Source organism: Aethalodelphis obliquidens, unplaced genomic scaffold (assembly GCF_003676395.1).
Source record: "Aethalodelphis obliquidens isolate GAN/ISIS:26980383/991018 unplaced genomic scaffold, ASM367639v1 scaffold5, whole genome shotgun sequence".
Taxonomy (NCBI): Eukaryota; Metazoa; Chordata; class Mammalia; order Artiodactyla; family Delphinidae; genus Aethalodelphis; species Aethalodelphis obliquidens.
In genome coordinates, this window is record NW_020837949.1 from 46509928 (window position 1) to 46534029 (window position 24102).

General features: G+C 41.0%; 1 protein-coding gene across 6 annotated transcripts in view; it reads right to left on the minus strand.

Annotated features, from left to right (window-relative positions):
* CHN2 (chimerin 2) overlaps positions 1-24102 on the minus strand; it is a 333762-nt gene that overhangs the window by 124586 nt on the left and 185074 nt on the right. For all 6 annotated transcript variants that reach the window (XM_027102302.1, XM_027102304.1, XM_027102303.1 and 3 more), the window contains 2 exons: positions 5196-5227; positions 1011-1124 (listed from right to left, as the gene is read on the minus strand). In XM_027102302.1, coding sequence (XP_026958103.1) covers positions 1011-1124; positions 5196-5227 — 146 coding nt within the window. The remainder of the gene's footprint in view (positions 1-1010; positions 1125-5195; positions 5228-24102) is intronic.

Genomic DNA, 24102 nt, shown 5'->3' on the forward strand with positions numbered 1-24102 from the left:
AAGGAAAGAAATCATAAAGATCAGATCAGAAATAAATGAAAAAGAAATGAAGGAAACAATAGCAAAGATCAATAAAACTAAAAGCTGGTTCTTTGAGAAGATAAACAAAATTGATAAACCATTAGCCAGGCTCATCAAGAAAAACAGGGAGAAGACTCAAATCAATAGAATTAGAAATGAAAAAGAAGTAACAACTGACACCGCAGAAATACAAAGGATCATGAGAGATTACTACAAGCAACTATACGCCAATAAAATGGACAACCTGGAAGAAATGGACAAATTCTTAGAAAAGCACAACCTTCTGAGACTGAACCAGGAAAAAACAGAAAATGTAAACAGACCAATCACAAGCACTGAAATTGTGATTTTTTAATACTGTGATTTTGTGGTAAAGTGCTGTGATGGCTCGCTGGCGTGGAGCGTCATGACTACCCCTGGGAGCTCAGTGTGAAGTCAGTGTGATCTCTGAGAGAATCCTCTGGTTAAAGCGCACGGCCGTGCAGGCACACACGCACAACGTGAGGTGAAGACTTTTGCTGAGGGCGAAGGGAGGCAGAGGTGTGTCTCAATCAGCAGGCTTGATGTTTCAGAAGGAAGCAGCCCTAGAGCAGCAGCTTTGCAGATGATTCTCCAAAGAATGCTGTGTATGCCTAAACAGAGCCTCAGAGCCCGTCAACTGATAACAGGAAATGTATAAGCGTCTGACATGCTGCTGGCTGCTTTGTAAATGAAGTGAAAATAAAAAATAATTAGGGGGGAATGGGGAGCAATTGATTTAATGGGTACCGAACATTTGGGATGATGAAAAAGTTCTGGAAATGGATAGTGGAGATGGTTGCAGGACACAGAATATATTTAATGGCGCTGAACTGTACACTAAAAAATGGTTAAAGTGGTACATTTACATTGTATGTTATGTATATTTTACCGCAAAAAAAAAAAAAAGGAAAAAAAATAAGTAAAGTCTCCTGTAAAGCAGCTGCAACAGTGGATGAAATCAGGCTTACCTTAGTGCTAACGTGTAGCACCCTGGCTGGCGCTGGCTTTCTCTAAGAATGTAGGCGCCCTCCACGCCTCCAAGAAGCTCATCTGCCTGCTCTCGGGAGATGATCCCATGAAACCTGAGGAGAGACAAGACCATCTTTGTTCTGAACAGATCACATACCAACATGGACCACAAAGAGCTGCCTGAAAAAGATGGTGGGGCCCACCTGGAACCTACAGCTCCCCATTTAAATGAAGAGGGGTGTGACTACTGTATACTTCCAGATGGGCTTGGACCTGGCTCTCAGCATGCACCCAAACACATAATAAGCATGCAAGTAGGCAAGGCAAAAGGAAGAACGCCCAGTCCACCTGGCTTTCTGCTATTGCCTTTGATCACAAGCTGAAAATTAAAGTCGTAACCAAAAGCCAGGTTATGGCTCCTCTTTTATCCATGAAGGAAAGCAAAAGAGCATTTACCAATGCAGCACTCTGCTCATCACTAGGTATTATCCTGATTGCAAATGAGCACGTACTGATTATCACCCTGCTTACGTCAGTGTGGGGTGCTGTTCATTTGAGGCTCATTCTCTGGAAAGAATGGCCAGAAGTAATGAACAGCCTTCCAGTCCTCTAAATTTTGAGAGCATTCGCTTAGGTTCGCTTAGGGATGTGTTTGGAAAACGTACCTATTTTTCTTTTTTAAAGATAATGTTTATTTTTTCCCCCGCAATTTAAAAAGTAATACACATGCATGTAGAAAATTCGGTAGGATTGCAAGCTTGGCCAGTAACTGCTTTGCTCTGGAGGGGATGTCTGGGACCTACAGAGCGGACAGCAGTGCCAGGGGAGAGGAAAACAGGACAGGAGTTAGGGACACACAACCAGCCAGCTCTCTCTGCTGCCCTAAAGCAAAGACAGCGGCTCACCCCTGTTATCAGAGATTTGATCAATCTGTGTTTCAGAGGAAGGTGGGAGCTGGGTTGTGGCGGAGTGAGGCCAGGGCCAAGGGGTCTCGGGCTCCTGGGAGAGAGAACACCACCCTCTTTCTAGGATTACCCGATCTTAGGGAATTGGGGGGAATAAATTAGAGAAGAAGTTTTCTGGACAGAGAATCCCCTTTTACCTTCCTGGAAGGGAGACAGGAGGGAGGGAAGCTGGCTACACGAGAAGTGCTGTTGTTTTTTTTCCACAGGAATGCAAAGATTCTTAGAGGACACATGTACCAGGATAACATTTTGGAAAAAAATAAACCTATCACAATACTTATGTCCTAATTCCCTTCTATTCTTTACAACTAGACCTTACAAGCTGAAGCTTTAGTCCTAGGGGAGTGAGGTCAAACACTCTGGCCTTGAGTTCTCAGATCAACTCTCAAAAGCCTAGGGCAGTGATAGCTTGGGAAAAAGGGGTGTTCTGGCTTCTCAAATTTTGGTTTTAAATCTTGAGAGTCAATGTATGGAGGCCTTGCAGCATCGCTTTTCCGGGGTGAGGATGAATGTGCTGTGTGACATAAGAGCAACCCTCCTTTCCAAAAGGAGACCAGTGTCCCCAGTTCTTTTGGGAGGGAGATTGGGAGAAATTTGGCTAGAACCCATGTTCAGTGGGTCTAAGCTGGGAGGTGGAGAAGCCTCCTTTGCAGTAAGAGCTGGGGCTGGAGAAGGCTGGAGAGAGAGAGAGAGAGAGAGAGAGAGAGAGAGAGAGAGAGAGAGAGGGAGGGAGGGAGGGAGGGAGGGAGGGAGAGGTGGGAGGGACGTGGAGAGGATAGAAGGGCAGAGGGCATTGGAAAGTTTCCCACATCAGAAAGGACAAAAGCTGGTGCCACAAGAGGTTTGAGACTGAGATGTCCAGGACACAACCTGACAGGGCAGGGCAGGGGGTGACCGCAGCAGGAAGAGGCACACGCAGCGAAGGGCACAGAAACCTGACACCCCTGACCCAGGTCACTCTCTGGGGGGAGAAGGGCAAAAAAAAAAAAAAAAAAAAAATGGGAAAAGGAATATCCCAAATAGGCAGTTAACCTGAAAGCAGCTTTGTTTGAACTCCCTTGAATGGACGTGTTTCAGGGATGGCCAGCAGCAGATGTCAGGTGTCAAGAACTAAGTTAAATTCAATTGTTCAAAAGAAGAAAATGACAATCTTGTGCATCTGAAGACCCAGTGTGTGGCTCATCAGCCCCTTTAGGCATGGATTTAAAAGTACCCATCATGTATATATCTATGATCCCAACTTTTCAAAAACCAGAGCTTGCACAAAGACTGGGAAGAAAGAGATGAAGGGAAAAAAGTTAACAATGCTTCTCTTTCACGGTGGGGCTATGGTGTTTTCCACCTTGTAGATTCCTATATGCTCTAATTTTCCCAAATTAATTGGGTATTAATTGATTAACTTTTTAAGAACAAAAGTAATACCTACCCACAGTGGGAAAATTCAAAATTTGAAAGTTAAAAGGCACGAAAGAAATAAAAATATAAACAGTAGAGAAATAAAAATTCCCTTTCCCTAATGGTATCTACTGAACACACTTTCTTGTGATTCTTTCTAGGAAAAAAATATGCATATATGTTTCCTGAATAGAGCATGTCTTACTTTTTGAGTGTAACAACAAAAACTTTCATTTTTAAAAAAGAAAGGGAAACCAGAATATGAAGTTTTTAAGCTAACCTCCCTCTAATACGATATATTCCTTTTTTATGGTTAAGAAAATGTTTCTTTGGTCTCGTTTCACTCTACAGTTTATGTGGATGGCGGCGGGGGGGAGGTTGGACTATGAAAACTAGAAGGTTATTCAACAAAACTTTTATGCAAAAAAGGGAAAGAAACAATAAATAGAGTTTCTTTTGGAATTCATGTACAAAAATGTTCTATTTGAGAAGTATATAATAGGTTTTCATTTTCTCTTTTTTAAATTAATTCTCTTTTCTTTTGCTCTATGAGCAAAATCCAAATCAGTATACTGAAGAAAAAAAAGTCCTATTACAACCAGGTTAGATATTAGGGACATGGGGGTGGAAGAGAGAGGAGGCCAGTGATGCAGGCAGGTATTCCAGAGCCCCCAGCTTCCCAAGGCCCAGTAGGAAGGTTCAGAAACGCAGCCGTGGCAATTAGGAAGTGGCTGCTGAACTGGGACAAATAAGAGGGTCATTCATCACGGAAGTGAGGCTCTGATGGGTAAGGGAATAGAGGAAAAGGTTTTGGATTGGCTGGGAGAGCTCTGGGAGCTGAAAGAGACTTTAACCTTATAATGCCTCCAGGTGGGACATGGGAAGAAAATCGAATTGTGCATCTGACTGACATCCTCCCCCCCTCCGCCTCCACCCTTTGCTCTGTCTGGGTGGTTCTACCTGCTGTGAGCTGTGCACCATACCACAGCCCGAGACTGCCAGCTATTTTTATGGTAATGCATATTTGCTTTGCAGTAGGTTTCTGAGAAAGTAAAACAAGAGATGAAATTAAGAGGAAAATAGGGGGGACTTCCCTGGCGGTCCAGTGGTTAAGACTTCGCCTTCCAATGCAGGGGGTGCGGGGTTTGATCCCTGGTCGGGGAGCTAAGATCCCACATGGCTTGTGGCCAAAAAACCAAAACATAACACAGAAGCCATATTGTAACAAATTCAATAAAGACTAAAAATGGTCCACATTAAAAAAAAAAATCTTAAAAAAAATAGAGGAAAATGGGGGAAATCATAATTATGGTATTAAGGCAATTTGGCTAATAGATCCATGTCAAGAGAAATCATCATTTTGGTTTTAGGAAACCAAGGAAATGGGGCGACTTTCCTGAGTGTTGTGTTTACTGAGGTAGATGAAAGTAAGGAATTCAGGCTCAGTTCACATTCTTCGACACCCTAGCTGTTTATATAGTATTGAAGTAAAAGTGAAATGAAATACTAAGAGAGCCACAGTTAGGAAAAAATGCCGCCTTACGCCTTATGTTTCAAATACTTGCCGGGCACTCAGTGGCTGCTTTTGTGAAGAGAACTGAATGGAGCAGGAGATAGTCTCCCTCCCACATTCATGAAGCCAAGCACCTGAATATTATAAGAAAATTCAGTACAAAGAGATCTGATTGCATTTATCCTTATTATTAAACTCTTGCACAATGGACATTTGATGAAGACTACATATTGGAAAAATTTTAATATTTAAATGACATAGGAAGTGACTACTTATTACATTATTAAAACAACGAATAGCATAATACATACTCTCTTCCATAATATTTTGGTCTGTTTCCCACCTATATGGAAAAGAAGAGAAGTGTTAGTAATGCATTTGAATTCAAACCAGATAGATAAAAATACTATTCAAATAAACAGAGCTAGAGTCCTGGGAATAATTTTATTCCAGTTTTTATTCCCCAAATCAGAGCTCTAAGACACTCTGGAGTTAAGCAACACATTCCACTCTCTTGAGTGAAAATGACCTAGAATTGCCATATTTCTCTCATCATTAGGCTCACTCCCCACCCAAACTCAATCACCCAATAAAAAAGTTTTTGAAGGAAACACAGTGAGGCTTATTTTAATATTAAGGAATTTATAAAAGTATTACAAGGCTTCATCCTGAAGGACAGAACAAATACTTTTAGCATGAATAAAACACAAACGTTTATTTCAATCTTCACCTAATTGTTTCATTATGTATTTATAATAAAAATGGGGAGTGCACCCGGATTAAAAAATAAGTTTAATCCGGTCTCTTTCCCAATAAAATCAATATCCTAACATTCTTATTTTTTTCATCAAATGGTGAATGGGCTAAAATTCACTTGACACCAGAGGTACAAGCTTTGGAGGATAAGATTTATGAGTTGACTGAAAAGCATAAACATTCCAGAAAAGATTTTTCAATCACATCTTGAGCCTTGGGGTTATCACACTGGATTTCTGCCACATATATGTGATAATCTACTTTCATATGAACTTTATTTTCTTACATTCAAGGTGTTGGAGTTGGTAAGAAATTAACATGAATTCTCATGTTCAGCTTTTATTCTTCTAGTCTGATTCCAGGGACACTGAGAACATGTAGAGCTACATGAAGTTATGGATTTCACTGATGGTTATAACAGCAAGATCACGTTTGTTTACTAGGGTAGAATATGAGCTGGGCAGCTACTTCATTTACAGTCATTTCTGTCTACAGTCAAATGGGCAGTTTTCTCAGCAGGGCACCGTGGTGGGCTTTGAAGGCAGTTTCCCGGCCTATCTTTACTCTCCAAAGGATGTAGGGGACCCGAGTGGGCAGTAGGGAGGTATGGACCAGAGGAAAAGGTTCAAAAGGGGGAGCCGGGTCTCTGTGGACCATCTTGACAAGCCTGCCTTGGACAAGCCTAGTTGGCATAAAACTAATCCTCTAGATACTTCTAAATACGTGTTCACTCTTCTGTGCGTTTTACACCTGAAAAGCACTGAACCAAGAGAGGGCATTCATCACTCTTTAAGGTTTGCAGCCTGCTGTGTGTCATTTATGAAGGAAGATCTAAATGATATGATTAATCGAAGCACACAGTGTGTAAAAAGGCACCTTGTTATCTGATTACTCTACATGCTGGAAAGCTTTTGAATGGGAGTTGAACATTTTGTCATTTACACTGTTTGACTGGCTTTCACAGTTCTTTCTTCCTCTCAGGATACTGTAGGTAATCTGGCTGCCACACCAACATGCCGTAGAAGAAATTTAGAATTTTAGAAAAGCTGATGGAAGTAGGTAATATATAATACGCAAGATATCTGTCCTTTCTTTGAGAGTCAACGTTCCACATTTTGAAATGACTCCCCATTTATCAGGACAATTTTATTTCCATCTTTTTGGCTGAGCCATGACACAGATTTGCAAATTTAGGTGTTGCTACCAACCCCATTCCCTTTCCTCCATCCTCTTATCTTTCCAAAAGAGAAGGGTAATTTTTTTTTTTTTTTAGCATGTGAAAGACAAGTTTTATTTGCCTCCAAAGGACTCAGGTAATTTAGAGAAATTTAAAATACAGTTAGTCGGTAAGGGGGAATCATCCCTCCTCACCAGCTTCCGAATAATCAAGCCTAACGACCCAGCTGGGCCTCAGAACACTGTTAACCTGTCTTTGCGTAAAAAAGAAATGACTACAGTTTTAATTATAATTTGGGGTTATCCATGTAGTCTGACCCCTCTCCCTCACAACCCTTATTCCATTGAATATTGACTCTACCAGTTGAAAAGGAAAATATTTCCTTGAGATTAATAAAAAAAACAAAAGGGTGGGAGACTATAATAAGAGAAGGGTAATTAATCTAATTTCCCAGATGGACAGCATGGTAGATGGAGCTTACTATGAACTCCTGGCATGCAGGTAAGTAGTTAATTTAATTGACTCTTAAGAAGACAACAAGTTGCTTTCAGTTCATCCATCACTCATAAAAATATATGGTACACTTATGTTCGGAGCTCTGTGCTCAGCCCTGTCATTGTTCGTGAAGTGATGACCTCACAGGTGTGAGAGGAAAGCTATAAGGAGCTCAGGGGTGTTCTGTACTTGCAGTAAGAGGAAACACTTGAAAAATCTAACATAGGCCGCTAAATAGGGAAGTCAATATCTCGGGTGCCTTGAGGAATACCAAATAAGATCCCGCCTGCAGGACCCTTTGATCCAATTGAAGAACTAATCTGCATATGAAAACTGCAAGAAAATAAAACAAGAGCACTGAACTGTGTGGGAGAGACTACCCGTGGAATAGGGCCGTACAACAGGTCCCCAATATTGCGCAAAACGTATACTAGAACATTATTCTTTATTTAGCTGAAATTCAAATTTAACTAGGCATCCTGTTTTTATTTCATTTTTTCTAAATCTGGCAACCCTACACAGGGAGAGAGGAAACGTGGAAGTAAGAGAGAGCGAAGACAGAGGATGTGGGCAGTCATCTGATCACTGCTCCCACTGTCCAGGCTGTTTTGATAGTGATCTGATTCAACCTGTCATCCATCTGTTGTCTCTGTTGCTCTTAAAGAAAACATAGCTCCCTCGTTAATGTTAAAGAGAAAGAGAATGGCTGGGATAAAAAAAAAATACAACTATCACCTCTTCCTCTCCTAAACTTTTGCTCACAGGAATCTAAACGTAGTCTTTCTCTCCACCGTTCACTAAGCTTTTAACCAGTCAAGAGCTTAATATAAGTTAAATGACCCCAGAAAAATCATAGAATGTGCACATTTTTTTAAGGCAGATAATTCTGGATCCTAGGATCCAGACAAAATACAGTCGGCTGATGTCAGGGCTCCAAGGGACAAGGAACCTGACTAGAGAAACTAGAACCTCTACCCTGTGATGCAGTAATGCCTTAAAGGAGCCTGACTCTCTCCAGGTGCTGCCCCACATCAGACACTGATGGAGTCAGGACCCACCTGTGAAATGCAGATTTGTTTTATTAAAGAAGCTGTAGCATTGAATTTCAATTTCCAGGTGTATGAGATTCTCTTCAGTGAATGAGACAGAGGACAACTGATAAATAAAAAGTAAGGCAGCTCAGAAGTTCTTGCATTTTCATTGAGAATTATGCTTGTTAAAATCAGGCAACTTGACAAAAAATGGAGGGCTAATTTAGGTATTCACGTGGATTCAGGAAGGGACAAAGATGTAACATATCCCAACATGAAGGAAAGTTGGTTCTGGAACTTCCCTGCCACTGTGATTATCCTAGGATAACCCATCACCTTGGTGGAACTGGTCTTTGAGGATATGACTAACAGAAATCGGATCTGCAATGCCTGCTCTCGGGGTTTAGTTATCCAGCTCCAAGAAGTGAGAGAAGCCCACCCTTTTCAGGACAAAAAAGTAATAATTCGTATACATATTGCTGGATCTTCCAATACTGGACCCTTTCATGATCTACCTGGTTCTGAAAGGAACACCTCTTTTTGAAAAAGGAGGATACCAAGTAGATCGGTGAGCAAACAAACACCTGAAATGCATCCTGCCCAAGACACAGGTGAATTTGGTGTGTGTGGTGTGACTGTGAAGAATGGTGGCTGATTCTTTTTATAAATATAACTGAACATCATATTCTAAGTAAGCATCATGTACAGGAGAATAGTCCCTCAAGGTAGGTGATACATGACACTGATGTCACTGTTGATGAGAACACTTTTGGAATTCCTCTTTTGGAACTGCCTTAAGAATCACTACCCTTTTTCTTGGATATACTCAGAGCTGCATTTCTCAAAGTGTGGTCTTCAGGGTGCTCGTTAAAGACTGCAGGATCCTGATCCTTTCCTCAGACAAACTGAATCAGAATTACTTAGGGTGGGGCTTTAATGTGTTATTTAATCAAGTTCCCCTGGATGATATTTAAGCATACACTAAAGTTTCAGAATCATCTGGTAAGAAACATACATTTATTTTTTGAGAATGGATTTGAGAGTGGATGTTATTGTGGCAAACAGGTATAAGTTATTCACAGCCAAATTCAGTAAATAGGGTGAGTGATCCAACCTGGAAACACATCTGAGACAAAAATGAGGCATGATCCTAAGATACTAAGATTTGCACCGTGACTTATTCTGAAGGTTCTTTAGAAGAGCATTCCCAGCACACTCTAGGCAGTGGGAAATTGGTGGAATAAAAGCACAGCTTCCCAAGATGACTGATTGGAAAGGGACCACTCTCATGTAATATATGTTAAACTATTTCATGACTTTATAGTCACACCTCATATATAATTATTGCCAGTACTGTGACTACTGAAGATGGTTCTAGTCCTGTCTAGCCCTGTCCATACAATGCACCCACCCCCCGCTCAACAGTCCATTGGTTTTTGTATGTTCTTATTTTAAGATCCTGAACTTTCTTTTAATAAAATAAAGGTGGATCACAAGATGGTTGAAAGGGTGGGCTCTACACTCAGACTGCCTGTCTTTGAGGCCAGATCAGTGTGTCCATAAGCAGGTTACTAATCTCTCTGTTACTCAGTTTCCTCATCTTTAAAATGGGGATGATAACAAAAATACCTGCTTCACTGAGTTGTAATAATTGAGTAAATACATGCAACATGGTTGCAACAGTTCCTGGAGTACAGAGATATTCAATGAATATTAGCTATTACTGGTGCCCAGAGAGACCCTCCTGTGTAGAGAAGGAAGAGGTAGGCCCATTATTTTCTGTGCTCTTAAAGCTCCTTTTACTGATCTCTGCTGAAAAACTTGACATCTCACCATATTTTAAATCTTTATTGGGCTGGTTCTTCTCTAACTATTCTGTGAGTGTTTTGAAGCAGCCATTTTTGTCTTCATTATCATTGTATTCCTAGGATTTCACCTGATGTCAGGCACAGGGTGAATGCAGGTACCTCTTGTTATCTGAATCAAATCCATTCCTAAAAATGTGTTGGGCAGCAGAGTTTCAAATAGCAAGAGCCTATATTCCATTATTTTAAATGGAAAAAAATAATAATTCATTCTTAGAGCATCCCAAAACATCAATGTCCCAGATATTATTCAAATTCTTTTAAATAATTATATAACAATCTGATAAGAATTTCTGCATAATATAAAATATTTAAATGCCAATTACATAATTGTTTAACACTTCATGATGTAATTAATAGGTATGTTTATGTACAGTCCACAGCTGAACAGAATAGGAATTTCATTATCCTTCTACACTGAGAATGTTCTATAATAAAAAACACAATGAAATAATATTGCCAAAGATTTGAAAGATACTATCTAAATCAGGCCTGAATTGGTAGTGCCCTCAGGTACCTGGCCCAAACAAATACTGAGGAGCTAAACCCTCAGGGGAAAGTGGGGGGAGTTATGGGTACAATGTGCAATATGTTTAAACAGGAGGTAGAACAGGAGGACTCTGAGGTATGAGAGTCCTCATACCTCATACTCTTGCATCACCTAGCTTTCTTGCTACTCAATGTGTGGTCTGGGGACCGACAGCATTGGCATCACCTTGGAGCTTGTGAGAAATGCAGAATGTGCATTTCGAAGGGGAGTCACATACGCATTAAGGTTTGAGAAGCCGTCACACATAGGAGAACTTGTGGCAGCAGGTTTTTAACTGGGAGAATGATATTGGCTAAAACCTTCTGTAAGTTGTTACAGCAAATATTCGGAGAGTGATTGTTCTGAGAGCAAAGGGTGCCTGTACTCATTAAATGTTTGCAGAATGAGACAAAGATCATGAACGAAGAGCCCCGCTGTCAATTCAATCGCTGTGTGACCCTGAATAGGTTATTAAACTTCTTTGCATCTCATTTCCCTCGACTTTCAATAAAACTGGAGTTATAAAGATATACTATTTTAATAAGGCTCTTTCAAAGATTAGGTGAGATAATGCATGTAAAAACCGGTAGGGCTTGGAAAAAAAGTTGTGGTAATAGGCTAACATTTACTGAGTGGCTATTCTGTGCCAGGAACCGTCCTTAGGTTTTCACGTGTTGATCTCATTTAAGCCTCCCAACAAACCTATGAGGGAAGTGAGTGCGATTATTTTACACAAAGCCCTCAAATAACTAGCTTGAGGTCATAGATCTAGTAAGTGCCTTTGGACTCAGCACACATACCTTTAACTACAATACTGTGCTTCCCAGCTTCTCCAGAGCAGATGCCAATCAATGCTGATGGCTTCATTGGCTAGCAAAATTCTGCGGACTGGTTTCAGACTGAATTATCTGAATTGTCCATGATTTTTCTTTGCCAGGACTGAACACCTTAAAATCTCCTTGGACTTCTGTCAATGAGTTAACAAATGAGAACTTGGAATAAATTTGCCTAGATGTTGTGATATTCTGGGTCTCTCAACGATTTCCCTGTGATTTAGAATTAAATGTATTCCAAACTACCTGGTTTGTTTTTCAATTTATTCTTCTAATTTTAAGGAAAAATTCTCAGCATTTTGCAAAGCTTGAAAGAACAGTAGGGTGACAGCTGCATAGTGAGAGACAGGAAGCATAAGCCTTAAATGAGTTTGCTTTATAGTCAGATTATCATTGCCTAGATAAACACAAGTTCTTTTATATTCAACACAAAGGCATTTAAAGAATATTGTGAGTCCCCTGTAAACAAGGTTTCCAATTATTGAAAAAAACTAAGCTTTTATAATCCCTCAGCAGCTGGTATGTGTTAAGTTTTTGCCTAATAGAAATAATTTAAAAACCCAATTTAGCAACCTCCTACACAGGGCAGCTAGACTGCTGGATTCTCTGAGATACAGATCAAGTGTGGGAGAAAAGGCTTTTGATGGGGGGATTTGTATTGGTGATACTGGGGCAATTTCATCCAGAAAAAAATAAATATGGATTATTCCCTTCTAATTAGAAATCAAAGATCTCTGTTGAAAGGGAGAGAAAGAAAATGCAAGTACTGAAATTTACATTCTTGTGGTCAGATTGCATAGTATAGAATGAAAATTGAGCAAACGTGAAATCTCCGGTTCCTTTTCTTTAGTTTTCCTCATGGCATTACTTTAACCTTTCCAGGATTCTGAGGGCGTGCTGATGAGGTGCATTCCTTCCTGTCTTGATTAGAGTGTATTATAAAAAATCTACTGACCAGTCTTTCTGTAATAAACCTCCTTAAAAGATTACCAATGGTTTTCCTAGGTTATGTAAGTACCCACAAGTCGGGTGCCTTAGTAACCTACTATAAACATTCTGCTAACATGTAGATGCGCACAATATCAGGTTGCGTGCTCAGGACCAAAGCAGTTTCCATTCATTTGGTTTGTTTTCTGCCTTCTTCTCCTTTTTTTTCTCATATTTTTCCAGGAATTATGATTTAAAAATCAGTGACAATATTAGAACAATTAAAAAGACTTTTCATAGACCAGTGGTTTTCAACTGGGAGGGGAGGTGTTTTTCATTCCCCAGGAGATATTTGGCCATGTCTGGAGACAGTTTTGATGGTCATGACTAGGGGGAGGGTGCCACTGACATCCAGCGGGTAGGAGTCCAGGGATGGTGGTAAACATCCTACAGTACACAGGTCAGAACACCCAAAATGTCTATAATGTTGAGGTTGAGAAACCCTACTTTAGACTAAAAGAACTTTGAACTCTTGAGTATTCCCAAGGAAGATCAGTAAAAAACATTCTTTTAACTAAAATGCAAATAAGCAACAAATACTTTAAAAATGTAAAATAAAATGGAGTAAAAGGAAGGTAAGAGGTAATACTTGTTTTTGATAATACTGATAATTTATAAGAGCAGCTTTTAAGAAAAGACAGAAATACCTCCAACTACTCAGGGAAACAGCTCAGATAAATACAAAACTGAATAGACTAACAACTCAATCAGATTAATAAGGGAACCAACCTCTCTCCCCCCTTGGAAAAATTATAAACAATCTAAAATATGAAAAACACTAAAGAAAAAAAATTTAAGGTATTATTCAAGAATATCAACCACGATATGCATACATGTGAACTAATCGATATATACACACTACCGAATGTAAAACAGTTAGCTAGTGAGAAGCAGCCGCATAGCACAGGGAGATCAGCTCGGTGCTTTGTGACCACCTAGAGGGGTGGGATAGGGAGGATGGGAGGGAGATACAAGAGGGAGGGGATATGGGGATATATGTATGCATATGACTGATTCACTTTGTTGTGCAACAGAAACTAACACAGTATTGTGAAGCAATTATACTCTAATAAAGATCTATTTTTTAAAATAAATAAATAAATCCCTTACGCCATGGGACCCCACACCACAGCATGTTGCTTTGAAACTATGCCCTGATCCCTGGGCTGGAAACAAAACTTCCACCACTCACACTCCCAGTGTTAGAGAGCGCACTCGGGGGTGGGGTGGGGGTGAAGCATTGAATGGCTGTCTAGTACCTCAGTGATGTCCTGATTTCCCAGGTTTAGTTATATAAGCACCTTTACAAAACAAGCATCATAAAAGAGGAAGGTGAATTGCCCAAATTCCTTATATTTGGATTTGAAAAGTACTGGAAGGGTAACTACACCCAGACACACACTCATACAAATACCCATGCCTTGCACATTCAGCCCTTTGCTCCTGGTTCTGGGTTTCTCCAGGTTCAGACCTACTGACCCTGACCCAGAACCCCACCGAGGGCACAGCCCAGGAGGAGCGAAGGAGGAGGCAACACCTCACAGGTGCCTTCAGTGTGTGTGCTTCAGTTCTCCCAACAGGTGAGTTATGTAGAGACTGGCATTCCTAGTCCACAGAGGAGAAGAGGGAGGCCCCTGTGACTACATCACCTGAAGATCACACAGTGGCATGGAGATGAATCCAAACCGACATCCGACTGACACCAGAGCCCATAACCTTCTCCTACACCAAGAAGAAGGGAAATTGTCCAGGGAACAAAAGAGATGGTGCACTCACAGAAAACACCGACTCTGCTGTAAAAGGTGGGTTGATCTTCAGCTGTTAAACCCCTCAACCCTCCCATTCTGGAGACCTGGGTGGGCTGACTGTTACAGGAATACAGTAAGTCCCTTACATACGAACCTTCAAGTTGCGAACTCTCAAAAATGCGAACGTGCATCTGGTTCCAGCAAGGAACCAGAACCTGTGCCATCCACGTCAGGCGTGAGTGAAACTGCAGCTTGTCCTCCGTCTCCTGTTGCTGACGATCCTTCATCTCTACCATCTCCCACCTCCACTCCCTCCTCCAGTCAGTAACTCGTCTTGCCTGTTCACTCGATGCCAGTCCCTGTGTGCCAGCTGTTATACTGCACTACTGTACTTGTCAAGGTACTGTACTGTAAGCTTAAAAATGTTTTCTTTCTTTTTTGTTTGTTTTTTATGTTTTATTTGTGCGAAAAGTATTATAAACCTATTACAGTACAGTATATATAGCCAAGTGTGTTATTTGGGTACCTAGGCTAACTTTGTTGGACTTACGAACAAATTGGACTTACTAATGTGCCCTCATTACGGAACTCGTTCGTATGTAGGGAACTTACTGGTATCTCTTCACCACATCTGATGGCCAACCTCCTTTTCTCCCCATCCCAGTGAGTGGTACTACTCAGGGCATCAGCCACCCAGTGCCCAAGCCAGAAATTGTCATCCCAGATTCCTTCCTCTTTCCCAAACCCACTGTCATTAAGTCCTGTCCATTGTATGTAATTTCTTAATTGCTCTTGAAGTGCTCTCTCTTTTTCCTCATGTTCACTGCACTGCATAGTCACCTGGACCACTGAAATTGTCTTTTTACAGGTCTCCCTATCTGCACTTTAATCATCTTCCAATTTATCTTTCACACTGAGGGCAGAAAATGCAGATCTCATTGTGTTACTCTCTGCTCCAAATTCTTCACTGCTATGTGGTCAAAACCACACAACTTAGTGGGGCCTTCCCAGACTATTCTACTTAAAAGTGGCGCCTCCTTTCTTTGGCAGACCCCATATCTCTTCTCTGGTTTATTTTTTTCCACTACATTTATCATCATCTGAGATACTATATATTTTAATTGTGGGCTTTTTGCCAACTATATATTTTAATTGTGGGCTTTTTGCCAGTCTCTCCCATTCAAATAGAAACTACACAAGGGTAGAGATTTTTGTGTTTTGCTTACTGCTGTATCTCCAGAGTCTAGAACAGAGCTGGTACATAGTAGGTGCTCAATAAATATTTATTGAATGAATAAATGAATAGTATACAGAATCTTCCTTTCTTTAATTAGTAATCTTTTGATGTTCCAACTACCTGTTTTTTTGTTTTTTTTTTTTGGCAAAAACTCCTATATATTCCAGTTCCTCCCTTACTTCTTCAGAGCACTCCCTCAGAGCCGTCTGAGAGGCTGTCTCCCAGGCTTAAGTCCTCAGTTTGTCTGCCAAATAAAACATAATTCTCAACTTTCAGGTTGTGCGTTTTTTTCAGTCGACAGTCCTTAGCACACATACTCCTGCTCCACCACATCCTCGTTCCCCAATTCTTTCAGCTCTTAATACAGAATGCTGTGTAGTTTCACACCTTGGTTGTTCATAGACTTTGGCCATTCTTTGGTTGTGATATTTCCTCTGCCTGGAATTCTAATACTTGCCCTCTAACCTGTCTATCCCCTAACCTGGCAAAATCTCACTGATCTTAAAACTAAGAGGCAAGATGCTACTATGGTAGGAAAATCTTTCCTGGCCAACTCACACGAGTTTAGGTATGGTTTCCTAGCCTCTCTATGAACCTTATAAAGGCCTCAGTTAGGGCCATGATCTTATTAGGATTGGGACTGTTGGCCTTTACAGCCTCAGGATGTGAGCTCCTTACGGAAAGGGCTCCTGTCTTTTCACCTCTGTTGTCCTAGCAACCAACAGTATATGTTATACAGAGCTCAGCTTCAATGGAAGTAATACATTATTTGAAAGACCGCTCTGCTAATGGCCCTACATTCCCCTCCTGGGCTCACTGAAATTTCAAAAGGGGCCTGCATGGCAAGATAGGCAGTACTGCTGGCTCACACCTTGGTCCTTTATGCTTCTACACCATAGGACAAAACTTGCTCCCCTCCCAGTTTTCTGAATCTCCAAAGAGTGAAGGATGACGCCCACAGCGAACAACGATGACTGGTAGTCAGTGATTCTGCTAATCAAATTCCTGCACATTCTCGGGCCAAGGGGTGAACATGTGAACCAATATAAGCTGCTCAGATGCTCTGACCCTGGAATTTGCAAGTTGAGGAAAAGCTATTAAGAGAAATGGTTACAGCTGATTCACATGCATGGCAGAGCCTAACAGCAACAAGAAAAATAATTGCTAATAGTCATTAAGAACTCACTATGTGCCAAGAATTGTGCTAAGCACTTTCTTGCCGTATGTTGACGCGTTCAGTCCTCATGACTAGCACATAGGTAAAAATCTATCACACCCATTTCCAAAGGGCAAACTGAAGCACAGAGAAACAGGGTATAAAAGCAGGCTATAATACCCCAGAGCCTGGGCCCCTAACCACACACTCTGCTGCTCAGAGGTGCAGCCATCGTATTTCCTGGATCCCTGGAGATGTCCTGATTCACAGATCCTTCCCAAAGCCCCTTGTTCAGCCTTCTTTTTTTTTTTTTTTTTTTTCTGTTCAGAGAATTTCTTCATATCTTTCCAACCACTCTCCTCACTACCCCCTCTTCCCAATCTTCCCCCCCCCCCTCTAAATTTAGCCAGATTTGGTTTCTGTTGCTCACAAAAGAATCCTAAGTGATATTCCCATTAAATCCCGATCTCTAAGGCTGGAGCCAGGGTGGCTGTGAGGTTTACAAAGCTCCACAGGGGATTCTGACACATATGTAGGAGTGGAAACCATGGTTTTGGGCAGTAGTTTCCAAACATGGAAAGAATGAACAACTTCCTAAGACTTCTACATGGATTTTGATCCACTCTCACAGTAGCCTTCCAACAGCACTTAAAAGCCTAGCCATGGGCATTACTCTCCTCGGCAGCTGGTCCACAGCATCTTCCCAGCAGCTCACTTTGACCCACTCTTCCTTGCTACGTCTTCTCTGACACCGATTCCTTGGCTCCGTGTGTTGACACCCAACACCCACCTCTGGCACTGCTTGTATGGACAACCCAGCTGGGCGTATTGCTCTGGCTGTGATCTCTTGGCTAGGGCTTGGTACTCATCCTCTGGCATCCTGAAGCCACAGTTCCAGGAAAAATGACTTTCTTCCCATCAAGCCAGAGCCCATGGAGGCCACATTGGCCAGGTTGGCTGGCCGGCCTCTGACCAGGGCAGGAGAAGCAAAGGTGATGGGTTCAGTTGTCCCTCCTCCTGATACGTCCTACAGACACGCACCTTATTTTGAAAAAATCCCATAAAGGAGAGTCAAAGCCTAGGATTTAACCATGGACAGTTATTTTATCTTAATATCTAATCTCACATCTCTCTTGCTTCAAAATACACTTTTTCCCTTCCTTTTGTTTTCAGTACAGATAAGAACCTGAGACTATTCTCCACAGGAGGTTTCCATTATTAGAAGCCATCTCTGTGCTACCTGATTGCCAGTTCTTCCTCACACTAAATAATCCTTGTCCTTTTAATCTTTTCCAATAGATCCTATTTTCCAAACCTTAATTCATCTTCATTATTCTCCTTGGAACTCTCTTTAAATTCTCCACATACCTCTTAGGCTCAAAGAGCTTGAAGTACCCAATAGAATCGAAGCAAATCAAGGGAAAACTAATGCTACTGTTAAATTTCTAGCAGGAAAAAGACTGGGTGAGTACACTCATTTAATTCCTCATTCTTGTTAGCAAATTCCTTCCTTCAAAGCTTAATGGTATTTGGGTTAAGTGGTACTACATGTGCTTTGGAAAAGACAATGTCCATCATTCTCATTCTTCTCCCCAGAAGTTTTACTTTTTCTCCCTCCTCCTAGAAATATAAGATTCAAATGTAAGTATTCAATGTAAGAATTCAAATTTATGTGCTCGAACTGATGGATCAGATTAAGCTACCTATAAAAAAAGGGGACAGAACTTAGGAGATGGTAGGAACTAAAGATTATCCAGCAAAATGTTCTCAGTATTGTTTGCATTATAACCTTCCTTGTTTTTCTTCCCTAATCATCTCTTCCCAGTGAAATTTCAATACTACAGATAGATTGTATACCTGTTTATGTTCTATATGTATATCTGTGCTTTATACATTGAAATAGTAAAATTTTTTATGAGCGCCCTGAAGAACCAATCGCCACCCCTTGGGCATAATACTGCCCCCATTGAGAACTCACTGTCTGGTGACATCTTCATGGCTTTCAGAATGCTTTTATATTTATTCTTCTACCAGGAGGGTGGACTATGTATCTTTGCCTCCTTATCATAGATGAGAAAGCTGCAGTTCGGAGAGATAAATTAATTTTCTCCCAGTCCTACCCATGGTTAGCAGAAGATTCAGGGTTGAAACCTAGTTGATTTCAGGTCCCGTATTCATTTTGCTACATGGTGATGATGCCATAAAATCCAGAAGCCTGTTCTCTATTATTTAAAAAAATTACTTAATTTAGCATTTCTGAAACAGGCATTTCCCCCAAACAATTCCCAACATGGTAATAAATAAGAGTAGAAGTGCCTTATTAATGTTTGTCCTTGCTTTCAGATTCTTTTTCTGACAAATTATTCCACATTAAAAATTCTTGAGCTTATGGTGTTTGCAGCAGCTCTGACACTGAGACACCCTCCTATCTTTCATTTTTGTTCCCTGGGCCGGAGCATGCCCTGCCATTGCTCATCTTGCACAAACGTTCTTTGTTTTTCTTCTTGACAGTTTATTATGAAAATTTTCACACAGGCAGAAATATTGAAAGACTTTTACAGCAAACACCCATATATGCACCACCTAGATTCTGTCATGTACTATATATACTTGCTCTATGGCATATCTCTTCATCCCTCTATCCATCCACTAATCCGAATTTGTGGGCGGCTGTATTTCATAGTAAGTTACAGACATGGCACTCTTTCCCCCAGATGCTTCCGCAGGCAAATCATTAATCAGAATTCAGTAACATATAGACTTTTAATAGGAAGGTAACACCAGCTCTGTTCCTGAAATTAAAGAAAGTGAGCTTAGTTTGCATGTTCAGATGGTGTTACCAAATAAAGAGATTCCACACATCTCTTCAATTTCCTGCTTATGAAGCACTGGGCTACGTCTTCTAACAGGCTACCATTTCTTGATGGGAGGAAGTGGCCGTGAGAAAGCAGGTGAAAGGACAACTTTTTTTTTTTTTTTTTTTTACAACTTCTTATTGTAACTGCCTTGGCTTCTTTCATCAATTTACATGTGTTAAATATGAAGGTCAAAATGTTCCTTATAATGGCTTGGGATCAAATTCATCCTACATTACAGGTCTAAAATTCCCTTTTTGGCTAATATTTACACAAGTGCTTGGGAAGTGGTAGAAATTAAAGACCAGTACTTCCCATAGATAAATGCCAGGCACTGTTCTGAGTGCTGTACATGTATTAACTCACTCTTCAAAGTTACTTCAAGTGCAAGACTAGGGGTCAGGAAACTTTTTCTGTCAAGGATTAGATAGTAAATACTTTGAGGACCATACAATCTGTCTCAAGTACTGCACATGGAAGCAAAAAAGCAGCCGTAGACAATACGTAAAGGAATGAGCACTGCTGTGTTCTAATAAAACTTTATTTACAAAAAAAGCTGCCAATGGCTATGTTAGACTAACAAACATTAGAATCCATTCTTAAAAATCGGTTTCAGGACATCTTATAGTTAGCTCAAAACTCTGAGCTTTTGCCAGTGCCTCAAAAGGCCTTTTTATTTAATGCTGGGTCAAATCATCTATTTGTGTTCATGCCCTTTTGTCTCTTACTGCGCAGAAAGGAGAGAATCATTCATTTTTACTCTATGGCATACTGATGCCAACTTACAAAATCAAAATGAACTAAGACAGCAAATAGTTGAATTATATTGTTAAACGGTGGGGAATACTGAAACTCTGAGGGATCTGATCTGTATCCTTGAATTGAAAGGTGCTGCAGCAGCGTCATTAAGCATGGTCTTCGAGAAGTCATGGAACTTGGAGGATCACAGCAGATCAAAGGGACAACCAGAAAAGTGTAATTACAGACGCGGTAGAAATACCCCTGGAGACACGAGAACAATTCATCTAACGATCGATGCGTAATTACCTGGGAAGACACAAGGTGCTTGATGGCATCCAATATGCCTTTGTCGGGCTGTGCCAAAGCTATTTAATTTCCTCCCACAGTAGATGGGGAGATGACACTGGCCATGTAAATAAGGAGGAAGAAAGAGATACTATCGCGAAAGCAAAGCTTGCTATTCTGTCCAACAAGACAGGGAGATACGGTGTACTGAGAGCTAATGCCAAGACTGTGGTTTGTCAGAGGACAGCGCCAAAGGTGACTGATTACCAATGGCACCAGTAAACCTGGGGACGGCAAAAGGAGTGGTAGACTGAGGCAAGGAGGCAAGGTCAGGACTACACCAGCACTGGACTAGCTTTTATTGGTCATTTAATTGCCTGCAATCCTGAATTGAGAGCTACGCACTGAGCACAGAGATGATCCACTGAATGAAGTGACTAGCACTTGGAACATAGAAATATAATTCACAGTATTCCTGACATAATGATAATGGATTTGGTATTTTTATTAATGCAAAGGTCCATTAAAAGCAAGAGTAAAGGGACTTCGCTGGTGGCGTGGTGGTTGGCAATCTGCCTGTCAATGCAGGGGACACAGGTCTGATCCCTGGTCTGGGAGGATCCCACATGCTGCGGAGCAACTAAGCCCGCGAACCACAGCTACTGAGCCCGCCTGCTGCAGCTGCTGAAGCCCGTGCACCTAGAGCCCGTGCTCTGCAACGGGAGGGGCCGCTGCAGTGAGAGGCCCGCGCACTGCAGTGAGGAGTGGCTCCCACTCGCCGCAACTAGAGGAAGGCCCACGCGCAGCAACAGAGACCCAATGCAGCCAAAAAAAAAGCAAGAGTAAACAGATCTAGCCAGGATTTCTGCACAGTCACAAGGTAAGGAAAACATCTAAAAAGAGCTGGAGTTCATAAGAATATATACCAAATATGGACAAACATGAGTATGAATCACCTGATTAGAACTGAATTTGAATATTTTTGTTAATTAGTCCTGCAAACATAAGACTAAGAAGGGTGGGAGGACGGTGGTGGGCGTAGAAAACCAGGTTAAATTAAGCACTGACCATTCCCCTACAAAGATTCATATTTGGCCTCTGCAACATACGAGGGCGTGGGAAAGCTAGACATAGCAAAGAAGAAAGGCAAAGGCAAAATACTTTTAAAGGGTGGAAAATAATATCTAGGAGGAAGTACATCTAGAAAAAATGGTGGCTATGGGGTGACTTGGCATCGACTTTGAAGTTCATGAAAAATCTAGCACAGTGCTGGGCAAACAGTAAGCGTCATCAGGAAACAAAGCATCTTGATTCTCCTAGTACAGGGCATAGGGAAAGCAGCATGAAACAGAAAGCAGAGAGACCATTTCATTCGAAAAGATACATGCACCCCAATGTTCCTGGCAGCACTATTTACAACAGCCAACACGTTGAAGCAACCCAAATATCCACTGACAGATGAATGGATAAAGAAGATGTGGTATATATACACAATGGAATACTACTCAGCCATAAAAAAGAATGAAATATTGCCATTTGAAGTAACATGAATGGACCTAGAGATTACCATATTCTAGGAAGTGAAATAAGTCAGAAAGATACAAATACCATATGGTATCATTTATATGTGGAATCTAAAAAAATGATACAAATGAACTTATTTACAAAACAGAAACTGACTCACAGAAATAGAAAAAAAAAAATACAAAACTATGGTTACCTAAGAGGAAAGGCGGGGAGGAATAAATTAGGAGTTTGGGATTAACAGAGACATACCACTATATATAAAATAAACAAAAAGGATTTACTGTATAGCACAGGGAACTATATTCAGTATGTTGTAATAACCTATAATGGAAAAGACGCTGAAAAAGAATATATATATATAAACCGAATCACTTTGCTGTACACCAGAAACTAACACAGCATTGTAAATCAACTATACTTCAATTTAAAAAAAAAGAAAGTAGAGGAAGTGAGAACAATGGCTACAGCAGTGGTCCTCCCACTTGAGCGAACATCAGAATGACCTGCAGGGTTTGTTAAAACCCAGATTGCTGGGCCCCAACTCCGAGTCTGTGATTCGCAGGTCGGGGGTGGGCCAGAAAATCTGCATTTCTGATAGGTTCCCTGGTGATGCCGCTGCTGCTGGTCTTAGGACCACACTTTCAGAATCACTGGGTTAGAAGGCCAGTCCTGGATTTGGACTATCTGAGTCTGAATCTGGCTCTGCCCTTCCTGTGCTATTTGTCTCATTTCCTCTTATAAAACGAGACAGATAACAATCGCCATGGCACTGTTATGAGAAATAACATATGTGAAACTCTTAACCCAGTGCTCAGGGCGCAGTAAGTGATCCGTATGTGTTAGCACTCATTCCTATGGAAAGACTGACAGCAGTAAATAACTAGGCAATATCCCTCAGAGCAGCCCCAGTCAGATCGGGACAGTCTGAGACTGTGCCATCCACATTACTCTCCAAAGGTCTCACTGCTTGATTAGCCAGGCCACACTACCCTAGGAAACACGGCTTGCTCGGGGCAAAGTGCAACCTGCCCCCATCAACATTATTTCTCAGTTAATGTTTAACCAGATGAGTCAAATGTGAAGCATGTCTTTTAAATCTCACTAGTGCACGCAGTGCTATGTACCTGTTCCCTTTCTCAGAGGATCCTGGCCACACCTGAAATTTTTTTGGACCTGACCTCTGCGTCACAGAGCAGACATACTGTGGGTTGTTCTAGATAGCGACTGGTGTGGAGACCTTTGCTTTCTGTTTGGGTAAGGTTGGCCCTACAAAAGCCAGCACCTCCTCATAACCTCTGTGCCCTCAGTCTGGACCACCCCTCTCCCTCCCCCGATCTGTGAGCAATGGTATCTTGGGTTACGGCTGTCACAGACTAAGTGAGGATAACAGAGCGTGTGTTATAATACATGATGCTATCGGTTATTCTTTTTTTTTCTAAAACAACTAACTACACAATGTAGTACTTCATCTCTAGTAGTAGCTTCTTAAGAAATTTTACTTCTCAGAGGGCAGACAGCAGAAGCAAGAAGAACTACAATCCTGCAGCCTGTGGAACAAAAAACACATTCACAGAAAGACAGAAAAGATGAAAAGGCAGAGGGCTATGCACCAGATGAAGTAACAAGATAAAACCCCAGAAAAACAACTAAATGAAGTGGAGATAGGCAACCTTCCAGAAAACGAATTCAGAATAATGATAGTGAAGATGATCCAGGATCTCAGAAAAAGAATGGAGGCAAAGATCGAGAAGATGCAAGAAATGTTTAACAAAGACCTAGAAGAATTAAAGAACAAACAAACAGAGATGAACGATACAATAACTGAAATGAAAAATACACTAGAAGGAATCAATAGCAGAATAACTGAAGCAGAAGAACAGATAAGTGACCTGGAATACAGAATGGTGGAATTCACTGCTGCGGAACAGAATCAAGAAAAAAGAATGTAAAGAAATGAAGACAGCCTAAGAGACCATTGGGACGACATTAAATGTAA